General features: G+C 41.1%; 1 protein-coding gene across 3 annotated transcripts in view; it reads right to left on the bottom strand.

Annotated features, from left to right (window-relative positions):
- The window catches only part of MRRF (mitochondrial ribosome recycling factor), a 56,026-nt gene that overhangs the window by 22,691 nt on the left and 5,567 nt on the right, over positions 1–27,768 (bottom strand). The window contains exons 3-5 of one of the 3 annotated variants that reach the window (XM_065879108.1): positions 21,361–21,516; positions 17,114–17,232; positions 9,884–9,975 (exon numbers count right to left, since the gene is read on the bottom strand). In XM_065879108.1, coding sequence (XP_065735180.1) covers positions 9,884–9,975; positions 17,114–17,232; positions 21,361–21,516 — 367 coding nt within the window. The remainder of the gene's footprint in view (positions 1–9,883; positions 9,976–17,113; positions 17,233–21,360; positions 21,517–27,768) is intronic. The other 2 variants (XM_065879109.1, XM_065879110.1) reach the window with 2 other exon arrangements.

The raw sequence follows: 27,768 nt of genomic DNA, 5'->3' as shown, positions 1-27,768 counted from the left end.
CAAACTACAGTGTTCCTGAGCAACTTAAATTCCAAGATAATTACAACGTAATGACTTAAGTCCTCCCACCCCTAAAAATGGAGGAAAAGACAGGAAAAAAAAATGAACATGGGGCTGGGGGAGGGGGTTAGTGGGGAAGAGAGGGAAAGAGAGTGTTAAGGACTGAAAGAGCAGTCAGCAAACAGAAAGAAAATATCGTTGGTTTTACTCCCAAATAATCAGAAAAAGAATGTTTCCAAGAACTCCTTAACCAGGAGAATCAGATAATAACAAATACTATAAGAAAAAGGAATTAAAGTTTATGACACACCAGGCCTCACACTAGGAGTATCACCTATAATATCCCATTATTCTTCAAAAAAATCATAGAAATAACGCCCATTTTACAGATAAGGAGGCTGAAGCTTCCAAAAGTTAATGACTTGCCCAAGGTCACTACAGTGAGCACACTCCCCAGGCCACTGTCAGCCAATGGCCACCCGTGGCACAGGGACTCCCCTGACGGGCAATCTTCGCTCAGGAACGCACCATCAGCCCGGCTGACCTTCTCAGAAATGCACTGCAGTGTGAGGCGTCTTCTACCCAGTCCTCCTCTTTTCCCTTCTTCACCAGTGGCAGACCTGCACCCTGTCTCTTTCACAGGCCTTTCTGCCCATAAATCTCTTGCACATCTAATTCTGTCCTGGCATCTGTTTTCAGAGGACCCAAGCTGATATACCCAGAGAATGAGAGAACAGGGATTTGAACCTAGGTCTGTCTAACCCCAAAGCCTTTGTGCTTTCCTTTATACCCAGAGATTAACTGATAAATAAATCATGTTGCTAAATCCAATGATCAATTCTTAGACCTTCTCCTCCTTGACCCGTCAGCGATACCTGGTGTAGCTGACGAGTCCTTCCCCTTTAACACAATTCCTTTGTTTCCAGGACGCCACACTCTCCTAGTTCTCCGGCCACTTATTCTCAGTCTCTCTTGCTGGTTCCTCCTTATCACCCTAACCCATAAACCTTGATGTGGACTGTCCAAGGCTCAGTTCCCAAGCCCTTCTCTTCATTATCGGTATTTACTCTCTAAAATAATCTCATCTAATTTCATGGCTTCTTCTACATGTTCATGCTTCCCAGATTTCTCTCGAGCCCACACCTGTCACCAGAACTCTAAACTTACATATCTAGCAGCCTACTTGACCTCTCCACTTGGATGTCTAGTAGAGTCTCACACCCAGCCTGTCCTCCCACATCTGCCCTAGCTCAGTAAATGGCAACGCCATCCTTCCAGTTGCTCAGGCCAAAAAACCTTGAAGTCATCTTTGAGTTCCTTCTTCCTAAATTTACAACCAATCTGTCAGCAAATCCTGGCAGCTTTTCCTTTAAAATGTACCCAGAACCTTGACCACTTCTAACCAACACCATTACCACACTAGTCCAGGCACCATACCTAGATTACTACAATAGCTCCTAACCAGTCCCTGCTTTCACCCTCGCCTTCCTACAGTATAATTCTCAAAATAGCAGGCAGAATGACCCTTTCAAAACCTAAATCAGATCATATCCCTCCCTAGCTCAAAATCCTCCAGTGACTTCACATTTCACTCCAAGTAGAAGCCAAAATCCTTATAAGGGTCTATTAGGACTATGGTGCTTAGTTTTATATGTCACAAGTGTGCCCAGATATTTGATAAAACATTATTCTGGGTGTTTCTATGAGGGTGTTTTTGGATGAGTCGAACATTTAAATCAATAGACTGAGTAAAGCAGACTGCCCTCCCTGATATAGGTGGGCCTCATTCAATCAGTTGAAGGCCTGCATTAAAACAATAATTATAGGGAATTCCCCTGAATGAGAAGGAATTCCTCCTGCCTGACTGCCTTCAAGCTGGAACAATGGTTTTTCCCTGCCTTCGACTCAAACTGAAACATCGGCACTTCCTGGGTCTCAAGCCTCCTGGCCTTTAGACTGGAACTACACCACCAGTTCTCTTGGTTCTCAGGCACTTCAGGCTCAGATCAGACCCACACCATCAGCTCTCCTGAGTCCCCAGTTTGTCTCCCAAGACTGCAGATCTTGGGACTTGTCAGCCTCCATATTCACATGTTCTCTTTATACACACACACACACACACACACATACATATATACATCTATCTACATATATGTATGTATACACGTGTGTGGATGTATGGAGATATATATATCCTGTTGGTTCTTTTTCTCTGGAGAACACTGACTAATAGAAAGACTTTACATGGTATTGGCCTCTCCATTTCACTCTGGCCTCATCTCCTATTTCTCTCCCCTCCCTTGTTCTGCTACAGACACATGAGCGCTCTCACTGTTCCCTGAACACCCTCGGTGGACTCTCACCTCAGGGCTTCTGCACTTGCTGCTTCCTCTGCCTTAGTGCTGAATATAAGCCTAGTCTGCTCTCTCATGTCCTCAGTTCTCTGCTCAGTTATCACCTTCCCCCGAAGCCTGCCATGAACACACTAGTTAAAACTGCACCAACTCACTAGCCCCATCTATGACGTCCTTTAATTTTTTTCACTGCCTTATTTTTCTCCACAGAGAGAAAAATATGGCCAGCTGACACACACACTCCCTGTGTGTTACTGTCCACTTCCCCAGTAGAAGTTCCACAAAGGCAGAGGCTTTGTCTAGCTTATTCACTGCCGTGTCCTCCATGTCTAGAACTATGCCTGACACACAGTAGGTGCTAATAAATACCTGCTGAATAAATTTACAAATACCCTCGAAGTTTCACATTTCAGCATAAAAACTTTATATTCTCATAAACGCAGTTAGGTGGTCACCTGGGGCCAGAGGACTTGCAAAGGGTCATGGGGAACTTTCAGGACAACCGAACTGGTCTATATCTTGACTGAGATGGTGGTTACAGTCAAGATATATATTTGACCTATATTTGTCAAAATTCATCATCACGTACACTTGAAATGGGTTCATTTTTTGTATGTACGTTACACCTCAATAAAGTTAACTAAAAAAAAAAAACAAAACAAATCCTTTATATTCCAGAGTGTTTCTCACACCAGAAAGTGGCATAAACTTACTTCAGGTTATGTATCCTGACTTGAGCTTTGGCCATTTATGCTCCACATGCTTTGGGTTGGTATATAACTAAATTTTAAAATACCAATTACTGCCCCTTATTACAAAAAGAAAAAGTGCTCTCAGAGGTCCATAGACGTTAAGAATAGACTTTGATGTCAAGCAGACCCATATTTAAATCCTGCACAACTCTACCCTTATTAGCTAAATGAACTTGAACAAGTTATTTAACCTCTCTCAGGCTTACTTAGCTCATGTATAAAAAATAGGGAATAACAGAATGACTTAAATATAGCATAAGGCCTAGAATATAGTTTGCACTCAGTAAGTAGTCATTTTGCTTAATAGTATTGCCATGCAGTGAGCCAGGAAGGCCCTTCAAATATCAATGGGGTTTCCTGAGACAGTGATGTCAAGTTTGGCTCTGAGGACCACTGGAGGGGTCACTCAGGTGTGTTGCAGATGGCTGTCTGGCCCTGAAGTGTCCATGTCTCCAAGAAGCTCAGCAATATGCAGCACACTGGTGCAAACAAGCACTGAGACAATCAAGGAACAAAAGCTACACCAAGGCCCCCCACATTCCATTCACTTCTTCCCCAGTTACGGTCCTGCCTCTACCACTTCCCACTCCCAGCAGAAGAAAAGGAAGATCCTTAGGAGATCATTATGACACTGTTAGTAAAAGAGAAAAAAATTTAAACGACCAAGATATTCAACAACTGAGAACGATTTAATGTTATACGTAACATGCAAGCACTACGTATCCCTTAAAAAGAGTAAGGAAGAACTCTCCTCAGAGAGAGCAATGACACATTAAGTTAAAAAAAGGAACTGCAGGGACTTCCCTGGTGGCACCGTGGTTAAGAATCCGCCTGCCAATGCAGGGGACACGGGTTCGAGCCCTGGTCCGGGAAGATCCCACATGCCGTGGAGCAACTAAGCCCATGCGCCACAACTACTGAGCCTGCGCTCTAGAGCCCGCGAGCCACAACTACTGAGCCCACGTGCCGCAACTACTGAAGCCCAGGCGCTTAGAGCCCATGTTCCGCAACAAGAGAAGCCACTGCAATGAGAAGCCCATGCACCACAACGAAGAGTAGCCCCTGTTCACTGTAACTAGAAGAAAGCCTGCGTGCAGCAACGAAGACCCAACACAGCCAAAAATAAATAAATAAATAAGTTTTTAAGAAAAGGAAAGAAAAGCAACTGCATAAGAGTGCGTGTAATATAATCCCATACCATCATAAGAAAGATGGAGAAGGAGATTTACACGTCTGAAGTTGCACAGAAAAAAAATCTGGAAAATCACGGTGCTAAAAGTAGTGCCCTAAGGAGAACAGGATGGAGGTACTTGTTTATTTAATCCTACTTAAAGTAAAACCAACGCAGATACTGACAAGAAATAATGAAAGAGGAGGACAATCCAGGAAGGATGCAGCTTCGCGGGGGGAATGAGTCAATCTTGAGCACTTTGATTTCTTCGGTGAATTCATGATTCCTTACAGCTTTCTTTAAAGCCAGACATGAACTCAGCGTTCTCAAACCAAAGCACCCTCATTCTACTTCGTGTGGTTTTCTCATCAATATTTGGTAAAACAGTAAGTAAGGGAGTATTTGTTTGTTTGTTTGGGGGCATAATGAAGATGTGAATGGGGTGGGGCCTCTGATCAAAATAAACTGCTCAAAACGTTTCAGGGTCCCTGATTAAGAAGTGGAAGACTGATATACCAGAAAAAGCTGCTATCCGGAGAAAAGAACAGGGAAAAAGGCAGTAAATAAGACCTGAGTTCGGTCGTGCTTCTGCCCCTTGGTAGCCCTGTGACAGCGGGCACTGACTCCTGGGAGCTTCAGGTCTTCCATTAGGCAAGTGGGCACAAGAGTAGTCTCCCAACCTCAGAGCGGTGGTGTGAGAATTCAGGGAGAAACCCCCAAGCATTCAGCACAGTACCTCCAGGCATTACACCTGTAGTGCAGGTGGTTTATAAATAGGACCCAGAACTTGATTACATAAATAAGAAAGAAAAATAGAAGAAACTATTTCAGTGAATCTTGATTAACAGGAATGTTCAAAGAATCCGTCCAGTTGACGGACTGCTCTAAACGGAAGAACACTGGCCAGAGAAGAAAACAAAAGCTATACACAGTGTCACTGCAGACGAATGTAACCCAGAGCCTGTAAGGTCCAATGTCATTTTACTGAGGACAGCCAGGAGAAAAACTTGCACACAGCCACACACACAGCTGGATTCGCAGAGGCTCTGAAAAGAAGGCTTGGTGCTATGCACCACCCAGGCTCCAAGGTTGACCTGTTATGGCTTTAGGATTTATTCTCCGCCTACCTCCCAAAATGATCAGAGGCAGATTATAGGAAGAGTCACGTACTCAGTTGACTCATTTAAATAAGAATATAAGAATCAGAGGAGTGTGATGAGGGTGAGGTACCAGCTGAGATCTGTTGCAACTGAAAATACAACTTTGCTCTGGGCAGCATCCAGAGTGACGGCAAAAAAGCAAACTTACAGACTATCCTCAGGCAGAGGAAGAATCACAATCAACCAGGAAAGGTAAATTTTTTTTTTTTTAAGATGTTGGGGGTAGGAGTTTATTAATTAATTAATTAATTTTTGCTGTGTTGGGTCTTCGTTTCTGTGCGAGGGCTTTCTCTAGTTGTGGCAAGCGGGGGCCACTCTTCATCGCGGTGTGCGGGCCTCTCACTATTGCGGCCTCTCTTGTTGCGGAGCACAGGCTCCAGATGCGCAGGCTCAGTAGTTGTGGCTCACGGGCCCAGTTGCTCCCCGGCATGTGGGATCCTCCCAGACCAGGGCTCGAACCCGTGTCCCCTGCATTAGCAGGCAGATTCTCAACCACTGCGCCACCAGGGAAGCCCAGGAAAGGTAAATTTTTATAGAACTAAACTTGAAATTTTAGCATCAGAAACTGATCATGGGAATCTATGCTTCTGATTCCCTCCCACCTCCCAAACTCCCACCATAAGCTTTAGTGTGTTATTTTCCTCCTTGCAGCTTTGCCAGTTACCAGCTGTGTGACCTGGAGCCAATGCCTCACCTCTTGGAATCTCAGTTTCCCCATCCTTTGAAGGGAGGGATGCGCCTATCTATTTATGAAAAGGAATGAAGGAACATTCGCTAGCATTAACTGGGTGCTTGCTAACCATCAAAAGCTTTGTGCACATTATCTCACTGAAATCTCCCAATAACTATATAAGGCCAGTCCCATAAATATTTTACAGAAGAGGTCTCTGAGATTCAGAGAGGTAGAGACAGTTGCCATTGTCACACAGCTAAAAAGCAGAAGAGTCAGAACTCAATTTCATGCTTTTGTGATACAAGGCACAAATTTAACCGTTAGACTTTTCCTGTACATGTCAAGCACCTAACAGTTCCTGGCACATAGTAGGTACTCAACATATCAGTCCCCGTCCTCACTCCTTTCTTTTCTCCTAAAGTAAAATTATGTATATATGGAAAAATTTATGTCTACTGAAATAATATTAGTATCTTACATTTATATAGCTTCTTTCCTCTAAGGAGATCATGCTACTTAATCTATTTTCTCTGCTAATCTCACCAAAGCTCTAGCTATCATTATGTATTATTTCATTTATTTTACAAATAAGGAGCTAGAAGGCAGCAAGCTGTTAGGGTGACGTGCCCAGAGTCATATGGAAGTTACTGCCAAAACCAAATAAAAACCTTGGTCCCCTTTACATCTAAATCAGCCTTTATCCTCTCACATGACACAGCCTCCATAATAAAGAACAGATCATTCATTTTTTATCTGGAAAACTACCAAACGTATAATTCAGTGAGGGGCCTCATGACCTTACCACCTTGTCAAAGGGAAGAAAGTATATAAAAAATGAGGTTTGCAGGAGCAGACGGTTTTGGTCCATCAACTTTCTCTTGGATTATGCCCATTAACCAATATAAAATAATGCAAAATATAATGTAACAGATCCCCGTGTCTTTGGAAATTCAAGTTAAACTCACTGATCTTTCAAACTTATATACAAGGCACAAGGGCAATCATTAACTCGTGTGGGGCTGCAGAGGTGCACATTATATCAACGAGCTCTTTGAAAGAAACATATGATCTACAATGGGCCACTCTAAGAAGAATCCAAGTCAGCAACGAGCATTTAGTGGCATAAATTCACAGCATCACAGCGTTCTGGAGCTCCAGAAGGGACCTGGCAGACCACTGAGAACAACCCCTCCATCGTGTGCATCAGGAACCCAAGGCTCAGGGAGGTTAAGTGGCTTTTCCAAGATTTCACAGACAGGAGAGCAAGAAGGAAAAGATAAAGCTGCTGACTACTAGCCATTCCACTTGCAAGTCTTGCTTCTGATGTCCATGAGTACACTTGGCACTTTCCAGAATTACCCATCTATATAGAGAGTGCAGGAGAAAGAGCCTGGACTTGGTAACAGAAAAACTCAGGATTCAAATCCTGACTGCTACTAACTGGCCATGTGATCTTCAGCAAGTCTCTTAACTTCTCTGAATTTCAATATTTTCATCTATAAACTATGGGTAAGAGTAAACTCCACAAGTAAGCTGCCGGTAATATAAACAAGGGGCCCGGCACTGCCTTGAATTCCACAAAGGCAAACATCAGGTCCACGTACGTCCCCAGCACCCAGCACAGAGGCTGGAACATTACACATCTGTAGAAAATTTGCCAAGCAAATCAATGAACTAACCAAGCAAGCAGGTACTGGACTTGAACTCAGGTTTATTTGCTTCTTAAACACTAGATTATATTGCTCCCAATTAACATGATTTCAAAGCAGAGTGTTAATTCTGACTTACAGAGTACCAAGTACACAATGGAATAAGGAGGCCATTTTCTGGCCATAAAGCGAGAAACAAGTTCAGTGGGAAAGTTCCTGGACTCTCAGTGTTGGTATTAATTCTTGTTGCTAGCATGGGTACATCACGAGGCGTTAGAATCAACTAAACCTGGGTTTAGGTCTCAGCTTCAGCATAAGCTGTGTGACCTCAGAGATATTACTTTACCTCTCTGAGGCCTAAATTTCCACACCTGGGGAAAAACCTACTTTACAGAGATTGCGTGACAAATGAGGCAATCTATATAAAGGAATACAGGATGATGTGTGGCACACAATGACTCAACAAGTGTCACACTCCACTTCTCTTCTAGTTATTTGGAAGCTTCATTCATTCATTCCACTTAGGTCTCTGCTCCAACGTCACTTCCTTCCTGAACCTTCCTGCCTACAATAAAACCCCCAACTCTCTCTATCCCCTTAGCCTGCTGATTTTTCTTCATAGTCCTTATCATCACCTGACATTACATTACGTATTTATTTGTTTTTCTTTTTACTGTGCCTACTCGACAATAAAGAAAGCCCTGGGAGGATGGGGACTTCTTGTTGTTTGTTTACTGCGCTATCTCAACAACTAGGAGAGGGCCTGGCATGTAGTTAGTGCTTAATAAATATTTGTTGAGTGACTGAATGAATGAATTCAACACTTATTTGGGACTTGCTAGATGTGAGGCACTGTGTAGGAACAGGGGTTTGGAAACAACTAAGAAATGAGATTACAGAAGGAGAAACTGATTCTGCCTGCTACTGAATCTGAGAAGATTTATATCTCACCTGGACTACTGCAGTGGCCTCCCGACTGTGCGCCCTGCGTCTGCCCTGTCTCCCTACATTCCACTTGTTAATTGGCAGCCAGAGAGACCTCCGAAAAGTCAACATCAGATCATATCACTCCTCTGCTTAAGTGCTTCCAATGGCTTCCCACTACAATGAGAGCACAGCCCACACCCCTCACCACGGCCTGTAACACCTGAAGCACCTCCTCTCACCAGCCCATCACCCCCAGCCCCACTCTTTCCCTCCCTCACTGAGTTTCAGACACAAGGGCTTTCTCTTCATCAAATATACCAAGGTCTTATCATTTCTTTTTTTTTTTTTTTTTTTTTTTTTTTTGGCGTTATGTGGGCCTCTCACTGTTGTGGCCTCTCCCGTTGCGGAGCACAGGCTCCGGATGCGCAGGCTCAGCGGCCATGGCTCACGGGCCCAGCCGCTCCGCGGCATGTGGGATCTTCCCGGACCGGGGCACGAACCCGTGTCCCCTGCATCGGCAGGCGGACTCTCAACCACTGCGCCACCAGGGAAGCCCTTATCATTTCTTTTTTAATTTAAAAATAAACATAATTTTATGCATTTGAAACTCTAAGTTCTATATATTTACGTAATTAACAATATTCCGTTCTTATGCCTAAAATTCTTCAACAAGTGAGGATTGATGGGAAAATGACTCTTCAGGGAACTTGGGTTAGAGATTACAAGTGTCGGGATCTTTCGGACTCCGGGCCTTTGGGCTATCTGTTCACTCTGCCTGGAAAGCTCTTCCCCTAGGCTGGCTCTTCCTCATTATTCAACTGTCAGTAAAAATGTGACTTCCCTTAGAGTCCTCCCCAGCTAAAGCTGTCCCTGCCACCATCACTCTCATGAAGGCACTCTCTACTGGATCACATTGCCTTTTCTTTCCTCACAGCATTTTCACTATTTGGAATGACTTTCTCTATTTATGTCTCCTATCTTCCCAATCAGAATGTAAAATACATGAGGACAAGAGCTTTGTCAGATTCACTGCTGCATCTGAATAAGTAAACCGGATCTCAAAAGATGCTGGAGTCTGCCAAGATGAGACGTACAGGTAAAGTACCCTATCAGTATAACAGGATCATGGAGTGTTGGTCTCCTTCCAAAGACAACTGCCCCATTACGTCAAAATATGCGAATTTCAGCCAGACGTACTTGGGAATGGGTACCCGAATTAGCGTCTCTTCCACTTCTGGGTTCAGATTCATTCCACTTTCTCTTATAGCCTTGATAGCTGCAGCTGTACACTGAAAACCAGATCAAAAGGTAAACAGAATTAGTAAATAATTATTACCAGATGCAAGCCCTCCATCGATAACTGGCAACCCATCTTGGCAGAACATGGAAACATTTAGTTCTGTTACCAGTAAGATCAGGAAGTTACATTGGTGTAGAGTGCTTTGATCAAGCTGAATAGCAAACTATGTCCACTCCTGGTACTAGTGTACTGCGGGAGGGAAAAAGCAAAGAGAAAGAAAAAAGAAAAAGAAAACAGCTCTGCTTCTTTGAAAAGATTTCAATGGTTTGAGGCAACACAAATCAAAACCACAATAAATCCTCAAGGGAGGAGGGCTGATCTGTGCAAAGACTGGTGTAAAGACAGCTGAAAGATTTTATACATTAAAAATTCCAGTTGACATTTTACACTCAAAATATACCAGTGCCGATTTGAAATGAGTAAATAAATTTAACTCATTTGCATCTATGCTCACACCAGCCTCACTCATGTTTTGGCATGAGCAACGAATCTCTGCTGGTGTGTGCACCAAGAAAGGTAGCGTGAAAGATCTCAGCTCAAATCCCGGCTCTGCTAACCATGTGACCCTGGGCAACAAGCTTGACTTCTCTGAGCCTCCATGTTGTAATCTGAGACCCTGCGGTACTGTACCTCAAAGAGGATTAAATGAGGTAACTTGAGCCATGCATCTTGTTCTGTGCCTGGGTGCCTGTAACACCCAGGCAAGGGGCGCTATTATATAAACGTATTCAATAAATGAAGAACGCATAAAACCCCCAAATAACGACGAGCTGATATCATCACTTAGCTGAAGCACTGCTGTCTTTTTTTTTTTTTTTTTTTTTTTGTGACTGCACCCCGAGGCATGCGGGATGCAGGATCTCACTTCTCCGAACAGGGATCAAACCCATGCCCCCTGCAGTGGAAGCGCAGAGTCTTAACCATCGCACCGCCAGGGAAGTCCCTCTTTTTTTTTTTTTAATTTATTTTATTGAAGTATAGTTGTTTTACAATGTTGTGTTAACTTCTGCTGTACAGCAAAGTGATTCAGTCATACATTTTCATATTCTTTTCCATTATGGCTTATTTCAGAATACTGAATATTATTCCCTGATGCACTGCTGTCCTGACATCCTCCAGGGTCTCTTCTGACACAGCCTTGCTCTCTAACGTGCCAGGTGGCACACTGGTACGCTGATTTCCCCAAGTGCCTCATCTCACCTCAAGCAACATTATAACCACACCTGGCTTGCAATCCTAAAGCATAAAAGAAAGCAGTGTGGAAGACAGATAATTTCACTGGCATGACAATGTGGAATTCATGAAAACAAGGCCTCTGACATTTTCAAAAGAATTTTAGGTTTGACCAGAGCCAATCCACATTGCTTGGATTCACAGAGCCAATTCCCAGCCTTGAGCTCCTCCCTAGACTTTCTGGTTTAAATAAATGGGGTTTGTTGCACACCTATTTTACTCCCAGGTTTTGTTTTGTTTTTTAAGGGAGTGCCTAAAAACCTCATCCATTTCATTTTTAAATGACCTGAATTCTACAGGGACATGACAGGTTATCATAAGGTCAAAAAGACAAACCGGCATTCCACATGCAGACAGATCATCCCCTCGGGCTACAGAATTTAACAGTGCGTCCACTGCTTAAAATTGTAAATTCTTAAAATGCACCTCTGACCATAGACTACTGGAGCTGGAAGGGACCTTGGACATAACCGGGTACAGTCCCTTCCTTACGAATGCAGAGACCTGCTGGTAAAGGTCACATCCCTCATACAGAGATACAGTCCCTGAAAGCCAAGAGCAAGGGAGTGAAGACCTCGTTCATCATGCTTCCATTTACCACTCTATCCAGTGATGTTACTTTGTCTCTGTTACCTTCCAGATCCCCTAGCTCAATGTATTCAGTAACTGTGGCACAGGGAATTTGATTTTTTTCTAATAGCCAAAAAGAATTTGGAACTAGGTCTGGTGTATAAAGGGTATGGCCAAGGTAAATAAAAGAGCTGGATGAAGAAATGAAATTTTCCTCTGCAAGAAAACTGCCATCTTCCATAATAAAATGAAACACAGATTTCTAAAGTTCACAATAAAAGGAGAATGACCACTTTGAAGGAGCGGCCTGCTTTCAAGTCTCCTAACCTTCCTTTTCTGAAGCTTCTCACTGACTGACTGATAACTCAGCTGGATCATCCCACCACCACCATCCTCCTTTCACACTCTGACCCAAGTGTTGCCACACAGCCTTCCCAGGCAAGCAAGGGAATACCCACTGCTGCTTCCAAGCTGGGCAGGAACTATGTCTCAGTACTTACATATTCCCAGTCCAAGGCTCAGGGCCTAGTGTGTGCTAAGTGCTCAGTAAAAGCTTGTTGAGTAAGTATATTAATGCACTGACTCAGACCTGCTAGAAAAACTCATCTCCTTACTTTTACTTCATGTTTATAACCCCCACACACAAAAAACCCCCCTTATTTTATACTATTTTATACATGTTCTGTGTCCTTTCACATGCAGAAAAAATGTGAACCAAGAGAGGTTTCATTTGCAAAGGTATCTACTAAAAGAGATAGTTCTAAAATACTCTAAACATGTATATTTTAGTTTGATATGGAAGGATACAGAAATTCAGGGAATTACAGTCATTTTTCCAACATGACTTCTGAACTACTCGTGGTTCAGACAAAAAGGCACATATTTCTATCGCATTTCCCTCTCCTAGCTTTTACCCCCTCTTTGAAGGGATGCCCACCAGTAGGCTGCTCTCCAGTGATAACACTGACTCGCTGGTTGCAGCTGCTTGGAGTACTGGGTCGAGAAAGATCACAGACCCCACCTGGGGTCAGTCAGGCAAGCGTGCTGCAATTAGCAATGTCTGCTATTACTGTTCTTAAACTAATAAATCTAACTCATTCGCGTCTATGTGCGTGTCTACGCTACAGGGCAAAAGATGATGAAACTTTTCTAGACAGGTGAACAAACCCTTGACAATCTGGGTTCCAGTCAACAGCTGACTTGCAGGGACTAAAAAAATATTTGTGGAATTAACAAATGGATGGTGAAAGGAGCACAGCCTTTAGAGTCCAACAGACCCATGCTCAAATCTTGGCTTTACCACAACAGCGTGAACCTGCAGAAGAGATTCTACTTCTCTGAGCCTCAGTTCCCTCATCTGTAAAATGGAATAAACTTTAATTTTAAAGAGTATCCATAAAAGCTTTTGCACAGCAAAGGAAACCATAAACAAGGTGGAAAGACAACCCTCAGAATGGGAGAAAATATTTGCAAATGAAGCAACTGACAGAGGATTAATCTCCAAAATTTATAAGCAGCTCATGCAGCTCCATATCAAAAAAACAAACAACCCAATCCAAAAATGGGCAGAAGACCTAAATAGACATTTCTCCAAAGAACATATACAGATTGCCAACAAACACATGGAAGAATGCTCAACATCATTAATCATTAGAGAAATGCAAATCAAAACCACAATGAGATATCATCTCACACCAGTCAGAATGGCCATCCTCAAAAAATCTACAAACAATAAATGCTGGAGAGGGTGTGGAGAAAAGGGAACCCTCTTGCACTGTTGGTGGGAATGTAAATTGATACAGACGCTATGGAGAACAGTAAGGAGGTTTCTTAAAAAACTAAAAATAGAATTACCATATGATCCAGCAATCCCACTACTGGGCATATACCCTGAGAAAACCATAATTCAAAAAGAGTCATGTACCACAATGTTAATTGCAGCTCTATTTACAACAGCCAGGACATGGAAGCAACTTAAGTGTCCATCAACAGATGAATGGATAAAGAAGATGTGGCACATATATACAACAGAATATTACTCAGCCATAAAAGGAAACGAAATTGAGTTATTTGTAGTGAGGTGGATGGACCTAGAGGCTGTCATACAGAGTGAAGTAAGTCAGAAAGAGAAAGACAAATACCGTATGCTAACACACATATATGGAATCTAAAAAAAAAAAAATGGTCATGAAGAACCTAGGGACAGGAGGGAATAAAGACGCAGACCTACTAGAGAATGGACCTGAGGACACAGGGAAGGGGAAGGGTAAGCTGGGACAAAGTGAGAGAGTGGCATGTACATATATACACTACCAAACGTAAAATAGATAGCTAGTGGGAAGCAGCTGCATAGCACAGGGAGATCAGCTCCGTGCTTGGTGACCACCTAGAGGGGTGGGATAGGGAAGGTGGGAGGGAGGGAGACGCAAGAGGGAAGAGATATGGGAATATATGTATAAGTATAGCTGATTCACTTTGTTATAAAGCAGAAACTAACACACCATTGTAAAGCAATTATACTCCAGTAAAGATGTAAAAAAATAAATAAATAAATAAAATAAATAAAAACACTTTTTAATGATAAAGGTAACAATAATAATAATAATGAAATAAAGAGTATCCGTGTTGATCACATGAAGCACAACATGAGAAAGCAGTGCCTGGTCACACCGTAGACGCTCACCACACATTTGCTTTCTTACTGCCACAAGAGCAATAATGGAGCGTGCAGAAATTTTTTTTTTCATTTGCCTTGTTCAAATCATGCTGTGGTTTTTTTACTCCCTTCTTTTTTCCCAATCATTAACTCTAGCTGCAGGCAAGTTTATGGAAGGCAGCAACTGCATCATTTATCAAGCAGGACACATGCTTAACAAATGCAACGCAGTTTTCTGTCCTTGATGTATCTGAAAAGATTCTGCATGTAAATCTGCATCATGTCTCTAGGGCATGACACAGAAATGCTCAGGTTTGAAAAGAAAGCCAACCGCATATGAAACAGAAAGGAATTATATAAACACAGTGAGGATTAGCTCAGCATTTTGAAGCTATAAACCTGGGTACTGCACGGACAGCTTCTAAACTGGAGGAAGGAAATGTTTAGTTAGAGTTATTTGTTTAATATATACACCAGATGAGATAAAGGAATTCAAAAGACAATGTAACTCACACTTCCTCACTCTGTCCTTGTAAAGAACCTCTCTAGTGAGATGACTGTAAATGTTTTTTTTTTTCAAAACCCACAGAATTTCAACTTGGAGAAATGGCAAAGATGCTTTGCTTGAAAAATGAAGATATACTCCAACTTCCTAAGAAAAAATTAAGCTGTTAATACCTCCTCCTGCCTCATAAGATGCTCTGGTGGCCAATCAGGTGCTTCTTCTGTGAATGCCATTTGCTATTTAATAACAGAAGTGGCTGGCTCTGAAAAGCAATCTGCCTGATGAGGTCTTCAAACTGTGTAATTAGGAGGCTATTCCCTAAATTGGCCCGCAGTGCCTGTGGGATTAGACGAACAAGGCAGAGAGGCCTCAGTGGTTCAGAGGGGCCAGAAAGGGAAAGAGCTGACAGTTCCCTTTTTGTCCATTACTCTGTTCCTCGGTAACACCAGGAATGAGTGTCTCCCTTCCATCAACCTAATGACAAGTATTCATCCATTTGAGGAAAACTTACTGAGTGCATCCATGTGTCAGGCACAGTGTAAGGCACTTGCATAAGTCAGAGCAAGTTAGATATGATTCCTACGTTCCAAGCTTACAATCTAGTGAAAGTGAGCTGGAAAATTAAGATGTAAAAAACTGTATAACTATTGATAATGACAAGTACAATGAAGAAAAAGAACTGGGCTGTATAAAAGTGGTAAATGTGGAGGAATAATTGGGATTGGGTAGATTAGGGAAGACTTCCCTGAGAAAGTAATATGTAAGCTCTGATCCAAAACATGAGTAGCAATTAGCCAGACAAGAGTGTTCCGAGCAAAAGAAAGAGCATGTGCAAAGGCCCTGAGGACGCAAAGGGTTTGAGGAGTTGAAAGGCTAGTGTGGCTAGAGCCGTGTGCAAGGGTGACAGTGGCATAAGACTGGAGAATCTGCAGAGACAGGCAGGGGCCATTTCATGCAAAGCCTTCTAGGCCACAGTCATCTTTTATTTAAAGATTACTTGAAGCCACTGATAAACTCGGTGCCTGGGAATGACATAATCCAATAGACATCTTTACAAGTTCGCTCAGGCTGCAGTATAGAGAATAGATTGGTGGAGGAGTGAGTAATACCCCTCACAAATGTGCCTAGCACATCAGCTACAAGAGCCCTCCGATTTGAAATAGCCTGCTCATAGCAAGGGCTTTCCCTTACTCACATCTCTAACCCAGTTTATCAAATCCAGCAGTTTCAACTTTGGTCTCTGTCTTTGGGCTAGAACTACTGAAACAGACCATCGGAATAGGGAGAGACTTCAGATTCCTTTACCTCACATTAACAGGTGAGGAAATGGGAGACCCAGAAAGTGACACAACCTACACAAGGTCAAACAGCCAGCTGGCGGGACAGGTGGGACCAGATTCCAGGTCCTCAAGGATTCCCAACCCAGGCCAATTCTTACTGGACCAATAAGGAAAAACCCATTTACCTTCCTCAACCAGACTTAAAATCATCGCCTCCAGGTTGCAATGATCTAATGCAACCCACCTTCCAGCCTTGGAAGCACTGTGCTCTGTGCAACATTCTGCAGTGGTCAGTCCAGTTTGAAAGGAATGTGAATTCCTGGAAGGTCTGCTCCAAATACTAATGCAAAAGTCACAGACTGGTGGCCCACAGAGCAAACGTGGCCCATTATGTTTTGTCATAGTCTTAAAACAAAGCACACAAAAAAGGGAATTAGTTATCAACATTTAACAAAGATCTTACATAAAAATCAGGGTTACTGGCTTCTTCTGTAAACAAACACCTTAACGCCTGGTAACATCTAATTACCAGGCCTGCATTTCTGCCCAGGAAGGATCAGCAATAGCTGGGCAAAGGCTGCTCCCTTCAGACAGGGCACGGGAGCTAGTTTACCCCGGCCCTTCCATCACTGCACTGCCACTACCGTTTGTCTTAGATGGGGCCCGTGTCAGTATTCAAATTACTTGCCTGGCCTCTATAGTGTTTGAGTTAAACAGAAAAGGAATTTACAAACAGGAAGAGAGCTTTTCTTATCCTAAAATTCCCATGCCTTCTCTCTTGGTTCATCCCAAACTAGAGGGAACACGTTCTCCTGACTCGACTCAGCCTCCTGCATTCCAAAAGAGAAGACGGAGAGGGACCCCTTTAGCAAGGCCACCTTACCTCTGGGAAGCTGGCCATATTCACCAAAATCAGCTGTGGCGACTTCATGGAGATCTGGCCAATCTGGTTTAGAGCAAGTTTCCCATCAGCAGTTACCACAGTGATATGATCAAGGGATCCTAAAAGAAAAATGAAATAAAGGGTCTTCGAATTCAGAAGGACTTTAGTAGCCCCAAATCTAAGTCTCTATCAATTCAGATTCAACTAATGTTTAGGGATCCCTTACTAATGTGGCAAGATGGTTCAAGGGGCTTCCACAGGAGCAGTGGTGCCATGTGATGGAAAGAGCTTTGAAATGTTGACAAAACTAGGTTGCAACTGCTTACCGGCACCAGGGGAGCCAACAGTCCTGGTCTGCCTGGCCCTGAGCGGTTTCCTGTGACACATGACTTTGAGAGCTGAGACTGGAAAGAGCTGGTCACCCCTCCAGCAACACTGCCATTTACTAACATGAAACCTCAGGCAAGTTAGTCATGTTCTCGGTACCTCGGTTTCCGACTCAATTAAAAAATACTTTACAGGATTAAAGTGAGGATTAAAACTAAATATAAACAAGCAAGTCCACCATAGGCACCAAACACTATCACTGTCTCCACTTGACACCAAAGAGACTTGGGGAGGTTAAATGGGCCAAATCACAGAGCTAACGAAAGGAAAAGGAGGAAGAGCCAAGCTCCAACCCAGGTGTGCTTACTTCCAATTCTAATCAAGGCTCTTTCCCTTATCAGTGGAATTCAAATTTGGTTGTGCGTCAGAATCCCCAGGGAGCTTTCTCACGTAGATTCCTCGGCCCCACCCCCAGACAGCCTGATTCTGCAGGGGCTTGGGAGCCTGTGATTTTGGGGGAGCTTGTAGTTTTTTTAAAGATCACCACATGATTCTGACATGCAGCCAGGTTTGGAACTGCTCCCTGATACCACCTTGATTTTGGCACTTAGATTCCCTTTAGGAAGAAAAACAAACAAAAAACATAAAACAAACAAAAAAATCCCCACCAACTATTACCACTTCACTGTTATCCTGGATCTGATCTTTGTCTCTATCTGAATTATGGAAAACCCTGGGCAAAATTTTCTTGTCAAGAAGGCAAGTATATAGTTACAGATGGAAAAGGGGTGTTATTCAAACTCCCTGATTTCCTATGCAAATGAAAACTAAAAGGAAACATTACCATTCACTTTAAGAACCACTCACAGATGGCTCATTCTGATACACAAAGAGTAAAGGGTCGGGGGCTGGAGGTCAATATTTTAAACAAATTGGGAGTTGTCCCAGCAAATTGTTGTTAGAATAATGCAGTACCATACCGTGGCCCAAAGATCTGATTTGAAGCACAGTACTCAATTCACCATCACAAGATAGAAGGCTGTTGACACCACTGGCTTCAATCTGGAAAAGCCCATGATTCTGAAAACCAGTGACCTGGGTTCAAATACCAACCCTGCCACTTCCTGACTGTGTGACCTTAGGAAGGTCCCTTCAACCTTTTGGGCGTCTGTTTCCTGATTTCTAAATGGGGCATTAAAATCATACTTCTCTCACAGAGTTGTTATGAGGGTTAAATGAAAGAGTTTATGGAAAGCACTTATAATTGTGTCCTGGCATATGTAAGTGCCCAATAGATGCTATTATTATTACTTTTCAACTTTCTCCTATATTTTAACCAAACTAACCTACTTACAATTTCTCTGATACAGCCTGTCCTCTCCTGCCTCAGGATCCTTCTACGGAGGACGCCCTTCTCTGCTCAGCTAACTCCTGCTCACCCTTTAACACTCAGCTATGATTGTATCTAATCTCAGAAATCCTGTCTGACCTCCTAGGCTGGATTACAAACCCTTTATGAGCTCCCGAGGATCTTATGCACACTTCAACAATAATGGCAACCAATATTTACTGAACACTTCCCATGGCAAGACGTAGTGCTAAATGCTTTGTGTAATTTATTTGCTTTCATTATCACAATAACCCTATGAGACAGCGCCACCATTTTACAGATGTGGAAACTGAGGCACAGAGTATAACTTGTCCAAGGTCACAAGAGCTGTTAACAATGGAGCTGAATTCAAACCCAGGTCTGATCAACTCCAAAGCCATGGTCTTCACCACTCTGCTTTGCTACATGGTTTTACACATGTTGGTTTACTTGTCTATCCCTTCACATTAGGACCTAGGCTCTTGGAAGGTGGGGACAATGTCTTTTCTCTCTGTATCTACAGCACCTATTAATCAGCACAGAATAAGTGCTCAATAATGCTTTGATGAATAAATGAATGTACGGATGGATGGATGGATGGATGAGAGGACAAGAATGAACAAAGAAATAAACCTGTATTTTAGACAACTTTTTGTTTTTTTTTTTGGCGGTACGTGGGCCTCTCACTGTTGTGGCCTCTCCCGTTGCGGAGCACAGGCTCCGGTCGCGCAGGCTCAGCAGCCATGGCTCACGGGCCCAGCCGCTCCGCGGCACGTGGGATCATCCCGGACCGGGGCACGAACCCGTGTTCCCTGCGTCGACAGACGGACTCTCAACCACTGCGCCACCAGGGAAGCCCTAGACAACTATTAAAAGCAATCAACTATCTTGGAGACAGAAACTGCTGGTAGATGGACGTGTAAGAGGAAAAGTGCCTGCTGGTTCAGATAGTAATGAAAGATGGTATGGAAGAATCTGGCAAAAAAATAAAATAAAATAAAAGACTGGCTAAGTCTTTAGCCTGTTTCACCCAAGTCTCTTCATGGCCCAAATTTCTACACAGAACATTGCACAGACATAACCCTGAAGAGAAAGAAGCAAAGAGGAAATACCAATGGGAGGCCTTCTGAAAACGGATCTTAATTCAGCCTTCCTGATTTGCCATAAGATCCTTTGCCACAGAAGTCCCAACATGGGCTTTTCAGTGCACAATTGTGGTGGTTCCCATTCCCTAAATCCGTATCGACATAATGCATCAAATCCTTTTCCCTCAATCTGTCCCCAGCGAGAATCTCCCTCAGCCTCATTCCTGCCCCTCATTTTCGCAGAGGTTAACATTTAACAAATTACACTCCCAACCTCTTTCCAGGCCCATCATCTTTTTAAGTTCAACAAGAGTGGAGCTTGCTGGCTAATTTTAAGTATCACATTTCTCCCTGAGCTCCTCTCAAACTGCTCTCTGGTTTCGGCTGCAGAATGTTAACAGGCCAGAAAGCACAGGGGAGACAAAGCACTTTATCAGCTTCATACCTAAAATAATAAGCAAGTTTAAAATAAACAGTTGGGAGAGATTGAATGGCACGCTCTACTGTCAGCAAAGGCAGAAATGCCCCAGTCCAGGGCTGACAAATGACGGAATGGTCTTCTGGTTTCACACTGGATCTCGTCTCTGAACTCTGTATGTTTCTGCTGGTGTTTATAAATGAAGCCGTATACTTTTCACTTGGTTTTCTTAAGAACAAGTTCATGAAATACTTTCTAGTTTCCTTGTGAACTACCCCAAGCAAGATGTGAGTGGGAGCAGTGCAAGCTCCCACAGATACTTTCCGAGGGGGTCCCGGGCTTGACTCTTGGATGATGATAATTTCCAAAAGGCCAATTTAACAGCAATTGGATTTTTCCTGCCTGCCTGCACCATTAGCTGACAACTCACTTCTTCCATCACATCTGCAAACAGTTCTCCTAGACAGTTCTGACATTTCCCACTTAGGAAAGCCACTTTCAGGAAGTTATTAACCCAAACGGAATCTTCCTGGTCAAGCTCAGGGGTACACAAATGCCTCAGGTGGGCAGGTCTGCAGCCAGTTGGTGCCCAGTAAGCGATAAGAACGGCCAAATAGGACAAATTGGAAAAATCAGAACAAAGATGTCAGTTACTGTGAAACTAAATACCTACAAGTGTAGAGAGTACAGCAATAATAAAATTTCCATTTTTTGAGAGTATTATTCCATGAGAGCAAAGACCATACCTATTTTGTTCACTTTATACCAGCACAATGCCAAGTTCATAGCAGGCAAGTATTTGCTAAATGGATAAATGTAGTGTTAATATGTGCTGGGCACTGTGCTAGAACGATTGCACATGTTACCTCATTTATTTACCCATCCCAAAGCTAGAAGGTAGGAATTAGACAAGGAAACTGAAAACCAGAGAAGTAACTGCCCATGGTCACCAATTAGTAAGTGATAAAGCTAGGACTAAAACCCAGCTCTGCCAAAGCGATGTTTTTGCCACTATGCCCCTCTCCAAAACACAGGTTCAGTCACTAACCTGGTGAGGTCCTTATATTGACAGTCTTATTGAAATTATCCTTGAGCGCTTCTATCACCGACTTCATTTCTTCATCCACCTCTTCCAAGCTGATTATATCCTCAACCAAGGCAGTGTTAAGATTCATTCTGGTTTGGGACTGTCCTTTCCCTTTGGCTAGAAAGTCAACATTCAATGAATAAAAAAAAACAGCAGCATAAACAGAGACAATAAACAATGAGTTAAGAAGTACCTACTATGTGCAGGGAAAAAAGCCAAGTGCTAGAAAATTACAGAACATTGTCACTAAGTGTAGGCCCTAAAAAAGAGCCTACACTTACTGTCAACCTGGGATCCAGCATCACACAAAGTACTTTCTCAGATATTAGTGAAGGCACAGGTTTTATAATGAGACACCCAGGTGAAAATATGCGCTATAATGCATACGACCTTTATGACCTTGAGCAAGTTACTCTACTTCTCTGATATCAGGTTCCTTTCCTATGAAACAGGAATAATATCTATACTGCCAGGTTGCTGCAAGGACACAAATTAAGTAATTCAAATACCTAAAAGAGCACTATCCACATGGCAGACACTCCATAAGTGAATGAATTCCTTATTTTTCAGAAAAATAAACAGAAGATGAGAAAGGTAGAGTGACTTTGCCTAATGTCACAAGGTCATGAAATAGTAAAGACAAGGTTTGGTCCCAGATGTGCCTAATTTTAAACCCATGAACTTTCCATTGAATTGTCTTCATAAAATGTAATTGGAGATACATAAAATATATTAATTCATTTAAAAATGAATCCTAAGACAAGGATATGCAAAGTATCTGATGGCTGGTACAGACAAAAAAACAACAGTAGCTTAGCAACATTAAACACCGCCGGTAGTAGTGACAATGGCTTTTATTTTAGAAAGCAACAATACTGAGAACTGAATAAAATTCTAATTTATATCTAAACCATCATAGCGATTTTTCATATGCATCTATAATGTGTATATGCATACACAGATCACTCCTGTGAGTATTACAAATAGTCTTGCATTTCTTTAAGGAGGGTGTGGGAAGGAGAAAAAGAATAAAAATATTTAAATAATATTATCCTACACTAGTTTATTTATTAAGAATTCAACAAATATTGATTGAGATCATTCACAACAAATTTTATTGAACATCTACAGTGAGCCAGATCCTGAGCTATTTATATACCATATTACAATTTGCAATGCAATTTCAAGTACATTCTTCTTTTAGATATTCAAAGCAGCTCTCTGACTTAGGAAGAACAGAGATTATTATTGTCCCCATTTTACAGATGAGAAATTTGAGGCACAAGCCATTTAAATGTTTTGCCCAAAGTAACCAACCAGTTAGCAGCAGAGTGATTTTTTTTTTGAACATTTATTTGCTTGTATCACCATCTTGCTTGAAATCTCACTGGTCTTAAGTTAACGGGCTAATGGCTTAGAATTGTCAGAACTGATGAAAGAGGTGAATCTTCAGATTTAGAAACACAAGTTCCAAACAGGATAATAAAATTCTAGGTAAATTCACACCTAGACATTTTGTGAATGCAGAAAACCAAGGACAAAGAGATTGTGAAAACAGCCAGAGAAAAGACAAATTATCCATAAAGGATCAAAATTTAGAATAATAGCGACAATAGAAGCTAGAAATAATTTCCAAGAGCAACAACAGAAGCTAGGAACAATGGAAATAATATCTTCAACTTTAGTGTTAAACCAAGTATGCATGTTAAAAATTTTAAGCTATGCCCATCAATATTAGAATGGATAAATATTCTTTATGAATGAAATACTATACAACCATAAGAAGAAAAGATCTACAACTACAAAGAAGAATTTAAATGAATCTCACAAACATGATGTTAAGCGAAGTGGCTAGACACAAGAATCCAGACTGTACAGTGCAAAATCCAGATACAATAACATATACTAAACAGTATAAGAGATAAAACTACATCATTAGTAGTTAGAATAATAGTTACCTGCAAGGGGTAGAAGGTGGTAAGTTACTAAAAGGGAGCAAAAGGGCACTTTTGACATGCTGGGAATGCTCTGGTTTTTGGTTTGGGTGCTGATTACATAAGTAAAAATTATATAAGTGAAAATTATCAAGCTTATTATTATTTTCTTACGATAGCTGCACTTTTCCATAGGTGCTTTATTTTTTATTTATTTATTTGTTTGCGGTACGTGGGCCTCTCACTGTTGGGGCCTCTCCCGTTGCGGAGCACAGGCTCTAGACGCGCAGGCTCAGCGGCCATGGCTCACTGGCCCAGCCACTCCGCGGCATGTGGGATCTTCCCGGACCGGGGCACGAATCCGTGTCCCCTGCATCGGCAGGCGGACTCTCAACCACTGCGCCACCAGGGAAGCCCTAGGTGCTTTATTTTTATAAAAACATAGAAAAGAAATTAAAAGTAACCACCAAAACAATAAGAAATAGAATGTATACCTTCCAAATCAACAGAGATGAAAAAAGAATAAAGAAACTTGATTAATTCAATAGAAAGGAGAAAAGAAGAAACAAAGAAAACCTCAATAAAGAGGTAGTACAAAATAATAGAAATACAAGTACCCAGACCAAAGAACCAGTTAAAAGTTAGAGACTCTCAGTAAGATTTTTTTAAAATCTAGTCGTATATAATATATACAAGAGATTTTACAAAAATATAAGCTCACAGAAAGTTTAATGTATGGGCATGAGAAAATTATAACCCTAGCAAATATTAATCAAAAGAAAGCTGGTGTGGTTATATTAAGACAAAATTGATTTTACAACAAAATGCATTATTAGAAACAATGAGAAGTACTTCATAAAAACAGAAAAAATTCACCAGAAAGATATAACAATTCTGAGCTTCAAAATTACTTATGGACTGAAGAAAAATGCACAGTGGAATTTTAAAATATTTAAAATGACAATAATAAAAATACTACACAACAAAAACTTGTAGGAAGTACCTAAAGTTGTATTTATAAATTTACAGTCTTAAATGCTTACAAGAAAAGAAGTAGAAAATTAATGAACTAACTGTCTAGCTCAAAGGATATAAAAAGAACAAGAACATGGGAGAAAGTAAACGATATAGAAGTCAATAAAGTTTTAAAAAAGAGAGATCAAAAAAATTAAAAGCTCTTTTTCTAAAAAGGTGTATAAAATTGACAAACTTCTGTCAAAAATAATTGATTAAAAAAGGGAAGTAGGGACTTCCCTGGTGGCGCAGTGGTTAAGAATCTGCCTGCCAATGCAGGGGACATGTGTTCGATCCCTGGTCTGGGAAGATCCCACATGCTGCAGAGCAACTAAGCCTATGCGCCACAACTACTGAGCCTGTGCTCTAGAGCCCGCAAGCCACAACTACTGAGCCCACGGGCCACAACTACTGAAGCCCACACACCTAGAGCTCATGATCCGCGACAAGTGAAGCCACAGCAATGAGAAGCCCACGCACCACAAGGAAGAGTAGCCCCTACTTGATGCAACTAGAGAAAGCCCGCGTGCAGCAACGAAGACACAAGTCAGCCAAAAATAAATAAATAAATTAATTTTTTTAAAAAAGGGAAGTAGACACAAATAAATAATACTAAGAAAGAAAAAGGGGACACAGTCACCAAAACAGTAGAGATTTTAATAATCTTAAGAGACTATTATGGACAACTTTATGCCAAGAACTTCCTATAAACATATAATTTACTAAAACTAACTCAAAAACAAAGAGAAAATTGGGGAGTTCCCTGGTGGCCTAGTGGTTAGGATTCTGGGCTTTCACTGCTGTGGCCTGGGTTCAATCCCTGGTCAGGGAACTGAGACCCTGAAAGCTGCATGGTGTGGCCAAAAAAGAAAAAAAAAAAAAGTATTCCTATTCACCAGCAACCAAATAGAACACACAAGTTTTAAAAAGATATAAACTTAAAACAATGAATCTTGTATAAAATAACACAGAATATATTTATGACCTTAAGGTAGGGGAAATTTTCTTAAAAAGGAAAAAAAGAGCACTACTCGAAAAAGATTGATAAATTGGTCTACATTAAAATTAAGAACTTCTGTTCATTAAAAAAACACTGTGAAAAGGCAATTATTATCAGCAATACATATATATATATATATATATGCAGAAGTCTTATCTTTAGAATACATTAAAATTCTTACAAGTCAATTTTTTTAAATGGGCAAAAGACTGGAAAGAGGATATCCAAATAACCAATAAGCAAATAAAAGGTGCTCACCATCATTATTCATCAATGAAATATAAATTAAAACCATAATGAGATATAAATGCACATCCATCAGAATGGCTAAAATTAAAAAGGCTGACCATACCAAGTGTTCACAAGCATACAGTGGGTATTTAGCAAATAGAAAGCTAAAACACTCTGGGAAGAAGTGTAACCTGACATGACTACTCTGGAGAACTGTATGTTCTGAAGCTGAACTGAAACTTAATATACGCATAACCGAAGGCTCAGCAATCCTCCTCTTGGTATACACCCAACAGAAAGGCATACATATGGGCATCAAAATGCATGTTCATAGCAGCATTATTTATTTTAGCTCAAAACTGGAAGCAATTCAAATATCCATCAACTATAGAAAACACACATAAATCATGGTATATGCATTCACTGGGGTACTATAAAGAAATAAAAATGTACCAACAACCACTACAGGCAACAACATGGACAAATCTCACATGTAGATTGCTGTCAAAAGAAGCCAGGCATGAAAGAATACATCTTGAGTTCAAAAAGGGCAAAACAAATCTGTGGTGGTAAAGTCAAGACAGTCAAGGGCTGTCTTTTGAAGGGTGACAACTTAAAAGGACATGAGGGAAGCTTCCAGAGTACAAGTGACGTTCTATATCTTAATCTGGGTGATGGTTACATGGTTGTGTTCACTTTGTGAAAATTCACTGAGCCATACACTTACAATGTATGTATGCACTTTTCTGTGTACATCACTCAAAAATTTACTTTAAAAAACATCATATACAAAAGTGACAAAAATGATGATAGCCTAGAAATAAACCTGATTAAAGAACTGTGCAAGATCTTTATGGAGAAAACCTGACAATACAAGTTTCATAGAGAAGAGCAAAAGGCCAAGAAGAAGAAAAAGAAAAAGCTAGCGTGTTCTAAGGGGAAAGATTTGTACCACTAGATTCAAGACTTGTGATTCAGGCATTAAGGAATTTAGTGCAGGGAGAGATGAGTAGTTCAACACATCAAGAACTCAGATATAAATCATACCTATAAAGAAACCTGACATATGACAGTGGAAGCATTACAAATCTGGGAGTAAAGAAGGGCTACTCAATAAGTGAGGTTGACACACTTATTATCCATTTTAAAAAGAAATAAAATTAGATTCCCTACCTCACATCATATTCAGAAATAAATTCCATATGGATTCAAAACCCAAATGTGGAAAGTAAAAACCTTTAAAAGATTTAGAAGAAAATACAGAAGAATAGCTTTATGACTTTCAGATAGCTGAGGGTTTGTTAAATAAGACAGAAAAAGCACAAATGATAAAAGAAAGAACTGAAAAATATGACTACATTGAAACTTATGTTCAATGAAAGACATCATAAAGTAAAAAGGCAAAGTAGATACTTGCAACATATACAATCAACAAAGGATTAGCATTCCTAATATAGAAAGAATCCAATAAATCTAAAGGAAAAAGTCAACCAACTTTTTAGGAGGCAATCAAAGAAGACAAAAACTGAACAGCCAATGAAATATGAAAAGATGCTGCTTACACGCTGCAGCTAACATCTAGTGCACTAGAATACTGCAATGCTGTGGACATCAGGAGACCTGGATTCCAGTTCTGCCACTAACTCGATATGATCATGGGCAAATGTCTTACATATGGACCTCAGTTTCCTCATTTGCAAAATGGTGAGATCTGTGTTTCACTAGGTAATTAGAAGAATTTCTTCACTGGATAATTACAATTCCTTCAATGGATAATTATAAGGATCAAATTAAATTATTAAATGTATGTGAATTTAAAAAAATATAATGCAACCTATAGATCAAAGTTATTAACTGAATATAAGGCTTCTATGCATTAAAGCTCTTTTGGCAACTTGTTGATTTTCCTATTAACAGAAAAGGAAAAGGTCTGCATGAAACCATAAAAGAAAAGCAGTGGGAAAAATATTCAGTAGGGTATTTCAAGCACCATCCTTAGGAGTGGAACCCCTGAGCCACCACTGCAAATAGCAGGTCTGCTTGACAATTTTCTGTCACTCATTCATTCCTTCAACAAAATTTTTTGATACATACTATGTGTCAGGCTCTGTTAGTTGCTAAACAAGAAAGACATAGACCTCACAGGGTCCAGTAAGGAAGACATAACAAACAATAATTAACTAATTAATG

This window comes from Phocoena phocoena, chromosome 6 (genome assembly GCF_963924675.1).
Source record: "Phocoena phocoena chromosome 6, mPhoPho1.1, whole genome shotgun sequence".
Classification (NCBI taxonomy): domain Eukaryota; kingdom Metazoa; phylum Chordata; class Mammalia; order Artiodactyla; family Phocoenidae; genus Phocoena; species Phocoena phocoena.
The sequence above is the reverse complement of the archived record's forward strand: the minus strand, read 5'-3'. Positions and strand labels throughout refer to the sequence as shown.